This window comes from Aristolochia californica, unplaced genomic scaffold (genome assembly GCF_029961685.1).
Source record: "Aristolochia californica isolate CCGP_79_NKW_82.1479 unplaced genomic scaffold, dmAriCali1.0.hap1 SCAF_12, whole genome shotgun sequence".
NCBI lineage: Eukaryota > Viridiplantae > Streptophyta > Magnoliopsida > Piperales > Aristolochiaceae > Aristolochia > Aristolochia californica.
Window position 1 is genome coordinate 22,367,764 of NW_027181793.1, and position 16,397 is coordinate 22,384,160.

The following is a 16,397-nucleotide window of genomic DNA, read 5'->3' on the forward strand; positions in this document are numbered from 1 at the left end:
GCAATCGGTAAAGTTCTCAATAGAGTTGGTTAGGATCATTGGCCAATTCTTCTTGACACAAAGATCGGCCAATGGAGTTCCAAGCCATTTCGTTTTGAGAATTCTTGGATTAGCTAATCCGATTTTGATGCACATATCAAACAATGGTGGGACAGCTCTCAAATTCAGGAACCAAGAGATTGGTACTTTCGACTCAAATTAAAGATGTTAAAAGCCAAACTTAAATCCTGGACAGCATAAAAAAGGGCTGCTGATATGACTGAAAAGTCTTATATTCTTGTGAAAATTGGTGTGCTAGACTCTTATGAGGAACAAAGAAGCCTTACTCGTAAAGAATTTAACAATAGAAATCTGCTTCAGCACAAATTCCAGTATATTTCTCACAGAGAGAATATATTGGAAGTAGCGATCCAGATTTAAATGGATGAAAGAAGGTGATGGTAACACAAAGTTTTTTCCTGCTATCGCATCAAACAAACGACAAATGAATTGGGTTAGCTCGTTATGTGCGGATGGGGAAATTACAAGCGATAAATATACTATTTCTGGTACTTTAATCAGATTCTTTGAAGATTTATACACTGAAGAATACAAAGACAGACCTCTAATTCAAAATCTTATCTTCAAGAAAATAACTCCCTCTGTTGCAGATTTCATTGAGTTGTCCTTTTCTCAAAAGGAAGTTGAAATTGCATCTTTAGGAATCCCCAATGATAAAGCCCTAGGCCTGGATGGTTTTAATGAGGAATGTTATAAAAGTTGCTGGGAAATTATTAAGGATGACATTCTATTAATGTTCTATTCCTTATTCACAAAGGCATTGCATATCGAAGTATGGGAGCTTTTTTTATTGCTCTTATCCCAAAGAAGTGCAATGTGGAGCATCCTAAATATTTTTGTCCGATCAATCTAATCTCTAGCTCCTATAAAGCTATGGCTCGTCTTCTTGCTAATAGGCTTAAAGTTGTTTTGCCTATGGTAATTCATCAAGGCCAGTCAACTTTTATAAAAGGAAGAAGTATCCTTGAATCAGCCATGGCTGCTCATAAACTCATGTATTACTTTAAGAAATTAGGAAATCCCACCTTTATCCTTAAATTGGATCTTGAAAAAGCTTTTGATAGGGTAAATTGGAACCTTCTTGACAGCCTATTACTCAGGATGGGTTTTGGATCAAAATGAAGATTTTGGATTAGAAGTTACATTTCATCAGCATCATATTCACTTCTTATAAATGGTACAACCTGTGGCCATTTCAAAGGTTCTAGAGGTTTAAGACAGGGGGATCCTTTATCTCTTCTCTTATTCAATATTGTGGCTGAGTACTTATCTTTAATGATATATGATGCTAGACAAACAGGTTGGTCACATCCAGTTTCAGCACAACAAGAATTTGACATTCCTATCCTTCAGTTTGTTGATGATACTCTAGTTTTTATGCATGGTAGAATTGAGGAGATCCAGAAAATCAAAGCTCTTCTTGGCTTGTTTGAAGTAACTTCCGGTCAAAAGATAAATTGGCAAAAGTCTTCTATAATGGGTTATAATATTGTTTTTCTTTTTTAAAAATGATGCTGATTATAATATTTTTTTTAAATGATGATGAGGGTTATAATATTGTTGATAATGTTCTATCGCATATGCCTTCCCATATTGGATGTTTATTGACGGCTATCCCTTCTTCTTATTTGGGACTTCCTCTTTTTGATTCAAGGCCAAAAAGTCATCTTTGGAATCCAGTAATTGAGAAGTTGGAAAAAAGACCATCTACTTAGACAGATAGATTACTATCAAAGGCCGGAAGGCTCATTTTATTGAACTCATGCATTGCTGGAATTCCTAATTATTTTTGTGGAGAGGATCCAATGGGGATCTTAAATATCATCTAGTAGCTTGGAAAGATGTTTGTAAACCAAAATCTTATGGACGCTTGGAAATTCGGCTTACAAAAATGATGAATAAAGCCTTTCTTCTTAAATGGCTTTGGAAATATAAAATTGCCCCTCAACTTATTTGGAGACCGATGGTAGCTGCTAAGGCAAAAAGATGTTTGCAAACTGAAATCTTATGGAGGCTTGGGAATTCGGCTTACAAAAATGACAAATAAAATCTTTCTTCTTAAATAGCTTTGGAAATATAATTCTGCGCCTCAACTTATTTGGAGACCAATGGTAGCTGCTAAAGCAGCGGTTTCTGAATTCTGGTGAACTCATGGAGGAAGAAGACAGAATCTTTCTTCACTCTGGAGAGTTTTCTACCAACTTCTTCCTTTATTTGACAAAGGCAAGATTAGTTTTTGGGATGATTGGAGGACTGATAAAGGACCTCTTTGTGACAGATATGGTTTGCTCAAAAGAATAACCACCTGCTGTAATGTTACTGTTTCAGCAAGTATGGACAGGGAGTGATTCCTGGAATTTTAATTCCAGAAGAGGCCTGAATGATTTAGAAACAAACCAGATTTTTAATCTTATTGTTGAGTTTCATTTAGTTAAGATTTATGAAGTTAAAGAGGACAAGATGATATGGATGAAAGATACTAGAGGACGGTTCTCAGTATCTTCGGCTTATTCCTATACCAATGAATGGACTGAAGGAGAATCTCATGATGCAGCTATTGCTTGGAAGACTTCTGCTCCTTTAAAAATTCATTTTTTTCCTATGGAACGCTCTTATGAATAAGATCCTAACAGTGATTTTGGGCGATTTTTCGCTTAACGTGCACCGATTGCTAATGTGCGCCATTAATCATCATAATGTGCGCTGTTAGCAGTCGTATCGTACGCCATCTATTTCGAAACAGCTAACGTGTGCCAAAACCCTCAAATGAGAGAGAGAGAGAGCTCTCCTGACGGTCACCGTCCCTACGGCCGGTGACTGGACCACCACTACTCAAGCAAGGCTACGGCAAGCCTTTCCGACACCGACAGAGGGCTCAGCGATGCTGCGACGATAAGAAATGGAGCAAATGCCTCTCCACGGCGAGGAAGAAAAACTCACAGACGGTAGGATCCGTCCAGCCACCGCTCCGGCAAGCTTTCTAAGGCTCCGACGGAGGAATACGAAGCTCGCTGGACTACGGTCTCTCGCCGAAGGAAGCGAAATAGTATTTTCCGTTTCAACTACGGAAAATGCAGAGTTACCGTCAAGAGAGTCGTCCGAAAATCAGGTCCAGTGATCCGTATCTCCTTAGCAGACGGATCAAAACTTTCATTCATCTGTGTCCCAGTAGAAACGATCCACAACTTCAGGCTTCAGTTCCAGAGAGCTACCTTTGAAACTGAGAAATCCCGTGAGCTCTGGTCACGGGACTCGATGTTCCTCTTCTCGGTGACTACCTTCCGTGGTCGCCGGGAATGTTGGATCACCCACAGAAGAGGAACCTCCATTTTAGCCAGACTATTCATACCTGAGGCCACAAACTCCGATTTTGGCTGGAATGAGCTAGCCGATGCACTTTAGAGCCTCTCCTTGGCGCTAGCCGCAGCAGAAGCACCAATCTGCCCCGGTGATGCCAGAGTAAGATTTTCACCTCTCCTCCCAGCAACCCAACGCCACCAAAACACCCTCCCGACAGCCCCTCCTACTCCTAACAGCACCCCCTCCTCCCCGAAAATTCCTAATTTGCCCCAAACCAAAACCATGCATCAGTCCCCCCTGCTCCCACAGAAACACCCGAAATCATCCAAATCCCACCAAACCTTCTCCATGATGGACGCAGAATTTTGACTCAATCCATTCTCGTCCAAACATCCCCCGACGTCATCAAATCCAACATTCTTCACTGGCTGATTGACGCACTTCACCTCGCTTACACTCCCAGAATCTCCTATCTCAGTCCCCAAACTTGGCTTGTTCATTTCGGAACCTAGCAGGAGTCTTTTGTGGCTCTTGCCATCATAACCCACACCAGCTCTAGCATCATCGGGGTCTCAGAGTGGCTCACCTCGGCATCCTCCAGCCAGTACGGCCAATGGGTTACAGTTACAGGGCTTCCTACTGAGCTATGGCAGAACGTGGTCTTTTCGAGAGTCGTGTCTGAGTTTGGCTCTATCATTGCTTTGGACCCACTCACAGAACACTGACACCGTTTGGATGTGGCCCTGATTCTCATCAACCCTCTTCACCCATGTGAAGGGCAATATTTCAGATGCATTATGGTGGATAAAGCGCGATACTGGATCCATATCAGCATCGTTATGATGGATGATTTTAGAGATGTGGTCCCCGAAAGCACAATCAAACCTCGAGAAATCACACAGCCAGCCAATGAGTTGGGAAGTACACCTCTCGACTCTGCCTCCTCCCAGCAGTTGCGATCCCCCCCAGGCAGCTTTATAGCTGGAATGGGAACCATACTCGTTGACCCCCCGGCATTCCCCCCACTTATCCGACACATCACTCACCTACCCACTCAACCCAGTCCCCCACAACCTCTGTCTTAACTCCAGAAATACCCTTACCCCCCCCCCCCCCCCCCCCTCTCTCTTCAGATTCAACAATAATTGAATGGCGGACACCTCTTTTGATCTATCTCTCCAATCCTTTTGGGAGAATATGACCGTTGCTGGACCGAGTGGGTGGGCCTTCCCAATCAAGCTCAAAAATGTTGAAGCCGTTGCTGAGGTCTTGGGCCTCTGAAAAGAACTCTTCCTCGGCTGTGAGAACCAATGCCCTTGCTCAGATAGTCGTTCTCGACTCTGAGGAGGAAGTCAGAGGTCTCTCTTCTCCAGAAATCTCTCAGAGGTATGCCCTTCAAGGGCAATTGCAGTCATTTGCCCACAGCGAGTTAGTGCACTGGAAGCAATGTGCAAGATTCAAATGGCTCTCTGATGGGGATGTTAATACTAAGTTCTTCCATGCAGTCGCCTCTGCACGAAGAAAGGCCAACCGCATTGCCACGCTCAGCGTCAACGGTGAGACCACCTCGCACCGAGCCATTATTTCTGACTCACGAGTGAATTTTTTTGCAAATTTATACTCTGATCACCAGCCATTCCGGCCCTTCTTCCAAAGGGTTAACCTTCAGGTTATTCCATTAGTTGCAACTACTCTCATCGAGCTCCCCTTCCCTATGCGGGAAATTGAAATTGCAGCCCTTGGTCTTCCTTTGGATCGTCCTCCCGGCCCGGATGGATTCAACAGGGAATTTTATCGTTGTTGTTGGCCCTTCATCAGAGAAGACATTTCCAGCATGACCCGCTCCTTTTATCAGCATGGCATCAGATATAGGAGTATCAAAGCCTCTTTCATCGCCCTCATCCCTAAAAAAGATGGGGCAGAGCTCCCATCCGATTTCCGGCCGATCAGTTTCACTACCAGTGCATATATGGTGATTGCGCGCCTCCTTGATAGTCGTCTCAGGGCAATCCTCCCTATTGCGATTCACCATGGCCAGAGTGCTTTTATTAAGGGAAGGAACATTCTTAATTCAGCCATGGCATGTCATGAACTTAGTCATCATTTCAAGGTTTGAAAGCTCCCCAGATTCATCCTCAAGCTTAGACTTCGAAAAGGCATTTGACAGAGTTAACTAGAAGTTTATGGACACCCTCCTGGGAAAGATGGGATTCGGAGAAAAATGGTGCTTCTGGATCCAAAGCTGCGTCTCCTCTGCAAGCTACTCCATCCTTCTCAACGGAACAATTTGTTGGTATTTTAAGGAAACCAGGGAAATCAGACAAGGAGACCCCCTCTCCCTCCTGCTCTTCAACATGGTGGCAGAATGCCTATCCTCCTTGATCTACTCGGCCAAGAACATAGGATGGCTCCTCCCCACGACTGATTGCACAACCTTTGACATTCTGATTCTCCAGTTTGCATATGATACTATTTGCTTCGGGGTTGGTACTATAGATCATATCAGAAAATTGCATGCTGTGCTGGGATTATTTGAATTGGCTTCTGGTCCGAACATAAACTGGAGAAAAAACACTCTCCTTGGCTATCACATTGATCCAACTGGGCTTTGGGATATGGCGGACTATCTAGGATGCTCTGTGGGAAATATGCCAGCTACATATCTTGGGCTCCGACTTTTTAATTCTCGGCCTTCGGCGTCACTATGGTCCCCCCTCATTGAGAAATTTGAAAAGAGGCTAGCCACTTGGAGGGGTAAACTTTTATCAACAGTGGGGCGTCTCACTCTCTCAAGTCTTGTCTGGCGGGGTTGCTCAATTATCTGTTATCATTCATGCACTGTCCGACCTCTGTTTGCTCCAAAATTGATGTCATTTTTCGACGATTTCTATAGAGAGGTTCAAAAGATACCTTCAGATACCATCTGGTCAGTTGGAAGGATATTTGTATGCCTCATAATAGGGGAGGATTGGGCATCCGGCCTACAAGAGAAACGAACAAAGCTCTTATGCTCAAATGGATTTGGAATTTCAACAACAAGCATAACAGTTTATGGAAGAATATGGTGAAATTCTACCTTCAGTTTTTGGGTGCATGGTAGAGAGAGGGTGGCGCTGCTCGCCTCCTATCACCGATATGGAAATCAATTTTCAAGCTCCTTCCAGTCTTCAGAGATGCTACCTCATTCTACACGGGCAATGGAAAGACCCTTCTCTTCTGGTCGGACGAATAATGTGGCCCTCGATCTCTCTCGGAGGACTTCCCGGGGCTGCATAGGGTGGCAAGTGACCTCTCTTGCTCTGTGGCTGATTCATGGAATGATCACTCGTGGAGTCTCCCATTCCGTCGGGGATTAAATAATGAGGAATCGTTGGCTTTTTGCTCTTTCTTTACTAAACTCAGCAGTATTATTATCCGAGAGCACTCAGTTGATAAACTGATTTGGAAGCCTAGTAATAATGGCCGATTCACTATCACTTCGGCTTACTCTCATATTAGAAAGAAAGACTACAGTACTCATGAGCACAAGGCGAATCTGGCTTGGAAACTCTCAGCGCCAAACAAAATCAAATTCTTCGTGTGGTCAGCCATCAGAGAACAAATTCTTACTTTAGACAACCTTCATAGAAGAGGCTTCACTGCCCCCAATCTTTCTTATCCCCTTTTCGGTGAGTGCGAAGAGACAGTCCAGCATGTCCTCTTACACTGTGGATTTTCATGGCAAGTTTAGATGAAGATCTTTCGAAAAATCGGGCTCCAACTGGGGCTACATCAGGACCTCTTTGGCACCTTTGAGATGGTTCGAGGGATTCTTTTTCCTCGACTGGGCAAGTTAATTCTTTCGGCCTGTCTTGCACATGTTCCATGGTGCACTTGGCTCGAGCGGAACAACCGGAGATTCAACTCCAAAGCTAGCACCTCAGACGACATGGTTTCTCATGCCGTCGGCCTCATCTCAAGCAGGCTTCAGATAAAGAAGGATTTGCCACTCTATCGGGGGTTTCCCTTCTGAAAAATTGGAATTTGATCGCTCACATGTCTGGCCCCAGCGGAACTCCAAGAAAGGCTATCTGGGATCCTCCTCCTTGCGACTGCATAAAACTGAATTTTGATGGTAGTGCTATTGGATGTCCTGGTCCAGCAGGAGCAGGTGGTGTGTTCAGAGGTCACAATGGAGACCCTATTCTTTCTTATGCTAGTCCGGTGGGCATTGCTGATTCTAATACTGCTGACGTTAGTACTCTACTGTTCGGCCTCCAAATCTTCAGGAATCGTCTCCATGGCAAGTTAATCATTGAAGGCGACTCGAAGATGGTTATTAGTTGGTGTTCTAAGGACAACCTCCCCCCTTGGTGCCACTGGCCCATCACTGATAGTATTGCTGACATTGTATCTTCTACTCAGTGTAATTGGAATCACATTCCTAGATCAGCCAACTCTTTGGTTGATAAATTCGCAAAATTCGGAACTTCCCAGCAATCTCTAATTGTTTGGGAAGGCCTCCCCCTTGTAAGTTGCTCTCTTGAGCTTTTGCCTTAATAAAATCAGCATCATTTAAAAAAAAAAAAGATCCTAACAGTGGATAATCTGAGAAAACGAGGCAACCAACTACATAGTCTTATTTGTCCTGTATGCAATGAGATGGAGGAAATTGTCAACCATTTATTACTACAATGTCTGTGCTGTTGGAGGATTTGGACCCATATGCTGGACTAAATTGGATTCCAACTTCGCAGCCCAATGACTCTTACTGATATGTCCAATGACTCTTACTGATATGTGTAGAATGGTTCTGGATTTTAGAATTCAGAAGTTGGGAAAACTCCTTCTTTCAGCATGTATAGCTCATGTTCCTTGGGGGATTTGGAAAGAAAGGAACAATAGAAGATTCAACAACAAAATCAAACCTGCAAGTGAGATTGCGTCCATAATTATTGGCCACATCTCTTCTTGGTTACACATACAATCTGAATTCAGCACCATGAGAGATATCTCCCTTAAAGAAAACTGGAATTCCATGGCTCATATGATGGTTCCAGCATGTCCTCCTATTATGGCTAGGTGGATTCCACCTCCTTTTGGTTGCTTGAAACTCAATTTTGATGGAAGTTCCCTTGGTAATCTGGGTCAAGCAGGGTTTGGAAGAGTTATAAGAGATGCAATGGGTCTTCAACTCCAATTTTTTTCAGGACCAATGGGACTCTCAGATTCTACTAGTGCTGAAGTAAACTCTCTCCTTCAAGGTCTTTTGACTTTTCGAGACAATTTTAATGATCCCCTTATAATTGAAGGAGATTCAAAGGTGGTTATTGAATGGTGTTCTAAAGCTAAAGAACCCCCTTGGCGACATTGGAAAATTTAACACCAAATAATGACTACTGTCTCAACCCTTGATTGTTACTGGTCTCATGTTCCTAGATCAGCAAATGATGTTGCTGATTTTTTAGCAAAACAAGGAATTGCTCCTCAATCTATTGTTGTTAGAAAAATTCCAATGTAATTTGTAAATTATTTGTTTCATTCATAATAAAGTATCTTATTAAAAAAAAAAATCCAATTTCATTCCACCATGCTCGACAGCTTGTCAAAGCCCTTTTCTTTCCATCATTTGTTCTCAAATCTGAAAGGCATGGCTCCCTACCAATCATATTTGGTGTCCAACAAGATGGGCCAATGATCAAAGGCCTATTCAAGACCTACCAACCACACCCTCGTACAACCGACTCCAATTAGAGAACACCAAAATGGTCAAGCTTTGAAAGGATAGGGCTTCTTTGGCCATTACTCCAAGTGAACTGCTTCCTCAAAGTGGGCATTTCTTCAAGCTCGCATCCGCCTATGAAATCACAAAAACCTCGCATTGACGAAGTGATCCTAGGAGCTATGGGAATTTCTCACTGTATAATCTAATGGCATTAAAATCCAATGAAAATAGACATGACAGGTTCTATGTATGCATGAGGATCCAAAATTTTCTCCAAGAAGGCAGCCCTTTGTCAGTACCTGATGGGGCCATATACCCAAGTGAAGCACCAATTGTTTCGGAATCCTTGTCAACCAAATTCAGCCCAAAAGATTGTGATTCCATCACCCCAGTCAACATATTGATCTAGTTGTTGTCCCACATGAGATGCATGCCACTTGCATGGCCGATGGCACAAATAGCTTTGTATTGAATATTGCCAAAATTCCAAAAATCCTTGATAAATAGCCTCAAATGTGGATTGAAGTTTGATTCCTAGTAGTTCAACTAATCATGCTTTGAATGATATAAGAGAGTAACTTACAATTGCTCTCTTTCTAGCACTACCAATTCTCCGCACTTTCCATGAAACCACAATCATCTATCACCATAGGTTGGTATCTCTACTCCCTCTTTGGCTGACCCCTTATAAGTGACTCCCATGATACAGGCTAACTCCATCCCTCCAAATCTTCTCATCATATTTAAGATTCTCCATTTGATCATTGACCAATTTTTTTGATCTCAACTTGTTTTGTTCATCCACTTCGCCTTTGCCTTTATCCTCCATCCCAGTGTGTTGGTGCCACACTCAACTACTACCACTTTGTCGTTTTAAGCAACAAAGATTTTCCACAACCTAACCCGACCATGACTTCTAGGAGGATCACCAATAACATCATAGATTTATTTTTTTAACAATTTGGTGTTAGATTTTTAGAATAATTTGTTGTTAGATATTAATAAAAACTATAAATTTTAATAATATGTGGTCGCTAAAATAGAAGAATGACGATCATTGTCACTGACAACCAACAATACAGTTTATGAAGCTTTTAAGTTAAAAAATCTCCGTTTTAGATTTAAGAAACCACCTACACCAGTTTTCACCAAAAAAATAAAGGACTGAAGCAAAGTAGACAGATAAATGAGAAAAATAAAATCAGTGTCATGATTGGAATCCTTTTTTCTTGTTCATTTTTTTTTTTTTTTATAATGTAGTATGTATTGTTCATGAGGTTTGTATACATTTTTGCTTTGCTGGCCAGTTGTTTTTAAGAAATGCATTTTCCAATCTCTTTCATTTTTTTTTCTCTCACAATAAAATTCTCAACTTTCTAAAAAAAATTTGTCGCCCACAAGTTAAGATGATTCAACTCAACATGAGCTCTTTGTGTGTAAGCCCCTGAAACTGAACTAAGAGTTAGCTAAAATGAGGAGAAAATTCTACAAAAATATAGTACTCATTTTACTATTTTAAACAGAAGAAAGTCAAATTGAACTAAAATTACCTTGATGTTCGCCAAAAAATAGCACAACCATCAAGCGGTGCACCAGTACGCATCTGAAAATTGAAAAGAATCTTCTTAATTTTGTCAAGAAAATTCTTTTCATTTCATTTTTAAGATCACAAGATTAAAACATAACAACTAAAATTCACCAATACAACACTAAAAAAATACCAATACCAACAGGCAAGCACAGTGAAGACTAAAACAGGCCAAATTTTCAAAGGCCTCCTAGTAAAATATTATAACCTGATTGTATCATTTCCATTCATAAGTACTCTAGAAAATCCTAACTGATGTCATTCTTTGTGGTTGCAGTATATGACAAGAGTTACCCATTTGGATAAGCCAGTCATTTTGTCAAGATATGTGAAGCAAAAACACAAGTGTTTAATTTTGATGTGGTTCCTCATTCACTTGAAGCAGGAGATGATGACAAAAAATTAATAACTTTGTGGCCCTGTTAGTGCACAAGGAAAGCTGTGAGGAATGTACATTCTCTAGAGGAAATGCCTAGAATGTTTAAATGTGCATGGAAATTTTGGGTGAAATTCACATTACCAAGAGAAAGTGAATCACTCCGTTTATGAATTAAAAAAAAATGAAATTCCACCTTAAAGGATGAAACTTCACCTTCCTAGAGAATGTTTAAGTGAGATACTATAGGAGCACGCCATCTTCTATCTCAACCATAGATTTAAAATAAACAAATTAAGTGAGCTCACATCATGTTTTGCATTTGCCATTTACACATTCAAACAAAAAAATTACACTGGGAAAATCATTCACAATGCAATGAAAGTTCTCTTGCTCGTTGCCCAGGCGATCTACTCACTCTATACACAAATATTCGATATCAGTCTCTCAATTTGCAATGATCATCCCATTATAATTGTTTGGCAAAGAAGAAGGAAGATCTGAAGCTGAGGAAGGTAGTAGTTTATGACATCACAAAGCATTTTTATTGGTAACAGCTCCAAATTCCCAAACATATGTAACTATATTTACCACACCCAATAGCCATCCCTACAAAGCAAAAAACTTGCAAATAAGAACCCCTTGACAACGTACTCTTTGTTGTTGGAATGAGGATGGGGGAGTACCACTAACAAAAATATAGCAGAAAGAATGCAATCGAGTTACCAGGAATCTGACAGTAAGCCAACTACCAAAAAATGATGCTGCTTACAATGACTCCTAGAAATAAAGGAGCCACTAAAAGTAGTGATGCTAAGCATTCCCCTGCTTGTTACATTTTTCATTGATCGAGGATTGAATAATGCATGTGAATTCACACCTTATTTCAAAAAAAATAAAAAAATAATGCATGTGAATGGCCATATACACATGCAATTCAAACAAGATGAAGTAAATAATTCGCCACAAACAATGCCACTGACATCACACTCAGATTGGTATTTTTACATTGACAAGGGTCTGAGGGTAAGCACATAGATAGCAACATGTAGTAAACATTCAACTTATATTCCTATCTTTGACTCCTTAATTTCAGTGTTTGATTCTTCAATTATACCTTTCTCAATTTAAATAAGCAATTCACGCATAAATAATAGATTTTCTATGTGAACCTCTCAAAAAGTGTGACCTCTTAACTCTTGTTTAGAAAAAAACAGAAAAAATTGTTACTTTGTTTTGACTTTTTTTTTTTTTTTTAGAAAGTCATGATTTCATTAAAACAAAACAAAACAAGATTAGGCAGGCATCCTCCTTACAAGAGGAGCATGGAGGGAGGCCCCCTACTTAGCATAACAGTCTACAACAGAATTTGCAGAACGGGGAACATGGGACCAAATATAGGTAATAAAGGGGAGAATGTCCAAAATGGAATAGTAAACATCCCAGCGACGCCATGGCGGGGGAGAGGGTGAGGAGAACCATCCAATGATCACCGCGGAGTCTCTCTCAATGTGAAGCGGCCCAAAGAAATGCTCACAAAAGATGAAGAGGCCTCTAAGGAGGGCCTGAAGCTCAGCAGCAGTGGAGTTCACTATGCCCATAGGACCGGAATAGGACAAAAGCTAGGTACCAGCCAAGTCATGGAAGGCCCTACCATAGCCAGCCAAACCAGGGTTGTCGAGGGAGCTGCCATCAAAATTCATCTTGATGTGGCCCAGATCAAGGGGACACCATTCCAACAATTTTGGAGGCTTCGACGGAACTCTTAACTGGGCACGGGAGCTCCAATTTTCCCTGAGCAAAAGCCCAAACAGAGCCGAGAACTCCTTCTTGGAGTGGAGCCAAGTGGAGATGTGGCCAGTAATCGAGGAGATAACCCAGCCACGAGGGAGATGTTTGGCGTTAAAATGCCTATTGTTGCACTCAATCCAGATGCCCCAAGGGATAAAAGCAACGCATGCAGAGATGATCAATCTTTCCAATTTAGGGAGGGGGATCCCAAGGAGTAGCCGCCCAATTTGCAAGAATGTCCTCTAGCAAGCAACGTTGGACACTGAACCGGCTAAGGATGTTCATCCAAATAGACCAAGACTTCGGGCAGGTAGCAAAAAGGTGGCGAGAGGTCTCCTCCTCCAAGCCACAAAGGGAGCAAGAGGTGCAAATAGTGAGAGGTGCAAATAGTGAGATTGCCACGACGATGAAGATTGACCGCAGTGAGAATTCTGTAGAGCCCAGCACTCCAAAGGAAGAATTTGATCTTCGAGGAGCAAAGAGATGCCAAATAAATTCAACCTCGTGCTTAGGGGTAACTAAAGTCCAACCCTTGATGAGGGTGTAGGCGGAAGAGACCGAGAAAATCACTCGCCTCCGGCCACCAAATCATCGAATCTTTCAAAGAGTCACGGGGCCTAGAGTCAGAGATCACCTCAAGGAGCCGAGAAGCAAGCAGGGCATCCACGTCATCCAATCCTCTACGTAATCAGAGATACCAACCATCCAGCTTCTAGTTCTCCGCAACCGACATATTGCACTGTGTGGAGGCCCGCTGAATACTGCCAAATGAGCCTTTTAGATGCCCAGAGCTAATCCACCAGTCTTCCCAGAAGCGGATTGAGCGACTATTTCCAACTTGAAAACGGATGCCCGAGTGAAACAACGGAAGGAGTGGAAAGATAACTCTCCAAATAGGAGACAGAGAAGCTCTCCTTCCTCCTGAGGTCCACCAGATCTCATACCGATTAAACTTGGATGCCACCATAGGTCTCCATAGATTATTGCCAACAGTGTTGAATTTCCAAATCCACTTAAGGAGGAGGGTCATGTTCATGTCCTTAGAGAGCCTAATACCCAGACCTCCCCTAGATTTGAGAATGCATAAATCTGACCATCTTGTTCTGACTTTTACAGTTAAAGAAAAAAAAAAAAAACATTGGAACTACCCAAACTATAAGATAAAGATAAGAAAAAATCCCATCAATTGAGCTCCAAAGAGAATGATTTGAGTTTTGATTCATCGGTCTAAAACTCTACTGAATTATTTGGGTTTGATATTTTATCATTTAGAAAAGTACCAAAAACGGTCTAAGTCAGTCCTAGCTACTCCTTTATGCTTTCAGCAAAGAACCCAGACCAAATTTTCTCTCTAAAGAGAGATGACGAACGAAAATGATTGTCAGAGTGATGAAATTAAGTAAACTTATATTTTCTTTCCTGTTTTTGTTAAAAAAATTAAAGAAAAAAGATTGTCTTTATTATGCTTCATAAAACCATGTTATAACAACAAAACTTACATAACATTAGATGCCACAACATGATACAATGATATACTACAGTTCCACAACCGCAATGCAACATAGTCATCTTTCCATAAACACAAAAAAAAGATAATAAAGATAAATTGATAACACCTTCCAGATGCCACTATAGCCCTGTGGATTCAGCTCAATTTCTAAGTCCTGAAATCTGTCGACCTCCTGAAAATGGCAAGGAAAAAAATCAGAGAAATGTTCATGATTCAAAACCCAAGTAGAAACAGTGTGTAAAATCACCGAGCAGAAAAATAACATAAAATAATTAAAAAAGTCGTCCCTGTTGAAAACAGAAAAGCAAAAGACCAAACCTTTGTTGTGCAGAAAAAATAAATGCTGAACCACATGGGGCATTTACTGTTGCTAGACAAAGGGAAAAGAAATTTTAACACAGCTCAATTGGTGGCCAAGTCAACAGCAACCTGAAAACACATGATGTCAGGAGCCCACAATCCAAGCTCAATCATTATTCTTCTCTTTCTCCACTCCCAGTCTAGTATATACGAAGGGATATGAAAGTAAAGTCGAGGCCGATGATCTCTAGCGAGGTAATCAGCGAGTATGTTATAGGACAACACCACAAATCTCTCTGTACATCATAAGATTTATTAAACATGATAAAATAAAGAAATATAACACCAATAAAGATAAATAGCAGAGAAAACAGAACTGCTTTAAAGACACTAACCAATAGAACTTTTATGGTTAGTAGTTGTTCCAATTGCACATTCCTATAGATAAAGACTAACCACAGAAAACAGAATTGCTTTAACCACTTTTTGAACACCAGATTGTTAATGGGGATGAAAATTTGCAATTAGCAGTCAACTGCTTCAACGGCATTACTCAAAAAACTCTAGAAATGCAGAGCTCGCCCATCACTTTCAAATCATACGTATTCTGATTTAGTCATTAAAAGATGCATGATGTAACAGATTGCTAGCATACATCAATTACAATTTTCAAGGTTACTCTCGGCAATCACAAAATATCAGTCACTATGACTGCTAGTGTGGTGTGGCATACAAGCCAATGCAAACATCAACTACCTTGCCAACGGGTGGACACAAGGCTAAGGTTTTGACAATCAAAACAAACGGTTGATGCAACCAATATGTCTCACGGCAGTCAAGACTTAGCCTTTTTGCCCAGGAATCGTACCCGGTAGAGTGATTGCGAAAGTGGTGCTTGCAACATCTCCCAAAGTAGTAGAGGCTAGCGAATTCAATCCCTTGGAAAAAAATAATAAGATGAAGTGAAAACATATGAAAGCGTATTGGAACTCTAAAACACTTACCCCAATGTGGAGGAGGCTGCGATGGAGTAAACACCCAGCTTCTGAAATCATCCGGTCGCGGAGGCGGGCGAAACAGTGGCCTCTGCTGACCCCTGGAGCCAAAAGGTTGCGACGAATAACCCCGGAAGTTGGAATTACTCGCATAACTTGCGTCTCTCACAATCCTAGAATACGAATCACCACTGACAAATACCTCTTCGCCATCTCCGAACCGATCAGAAAACCCCCGCCGCCATGAATTGCGCCCTCGATACTGCATTCACATGATACAGATTTGGAGTTTCAGATTCCCGGTTTCTACAACAGTCACCTAGGAAGAAGGCACAAAGTACATACTGTAGCATGAGGAGGTTGTACCGAGAAGCGAGAAGACATTGTTGAAGCGTCTGAAGCTGCTGAGACCAGAGAGTGAACATAGGGAGATACGACTCTCATGATTGAGACTTCAGAGAACGAACTGCTGCTGCGTACGGTGGCATGGTAGGAGTTTCCTGCAGTTTCGCGGGCTTGTAAAGCTGTCTGTGCACCGAGGAAATCACTGAACGAAACTCAAATCTATAAACAATGACATTTGATTTTAAAAGTCTTCTTGGCTTTAAATCCGTGTAGGCTTTTTGGCTTCACCTATACTACCAAGAAAAAGTATCAATTTAATACAATCTTCAAATTGTAAATAAAAGTCATATAATCTTTTAATTTTTAAAATCAGTTTTGAGTTAATGAATCCTGCACTAAGATTTGGGATTCGTTGAATTGTCTCGTGT

At 41.3% G+C, this 16,397-nt stretch overlaps 1 protein-coding gene across 1 annotated transcript in view; it reads right to left on the reverse strand.

Annotated features, from left to right (window-relative positions):
* LOC137946727 (carbon catabolite repressor protein 4 homolog 6) overlaps positions 1-16,397 on the reverse strand; it is a 44,385-nt gene that overhangs the window by 27,379 nt on the left and 609 nt on the right. Inside the window, exons 2-6 of the mRNA XM_068793039.1 lie at positions 15,970-16,171; positions 15,634-15,886; positions 14,759-14,925; positions 14,436-14,501; positions 10,615-10,667 (exon numbers count right to left, since the gene is read on the reverse strand). Of these exons, the coding sequence (XP_068649140.1) occupies positions 10,615-10,667; positions 14,436-14,501; positions 14,759-14,925; positions 15,634-15,886; positions 15,970-16,171 (741 nt within the window). The remainder of the gene's footprint in view (positions 1-10,614; positions 10,668-14,435; positions 14,502-14,758; positions 14,926-15,633; positions 15,887-15,969; positions 16,172-16,397) is intronic.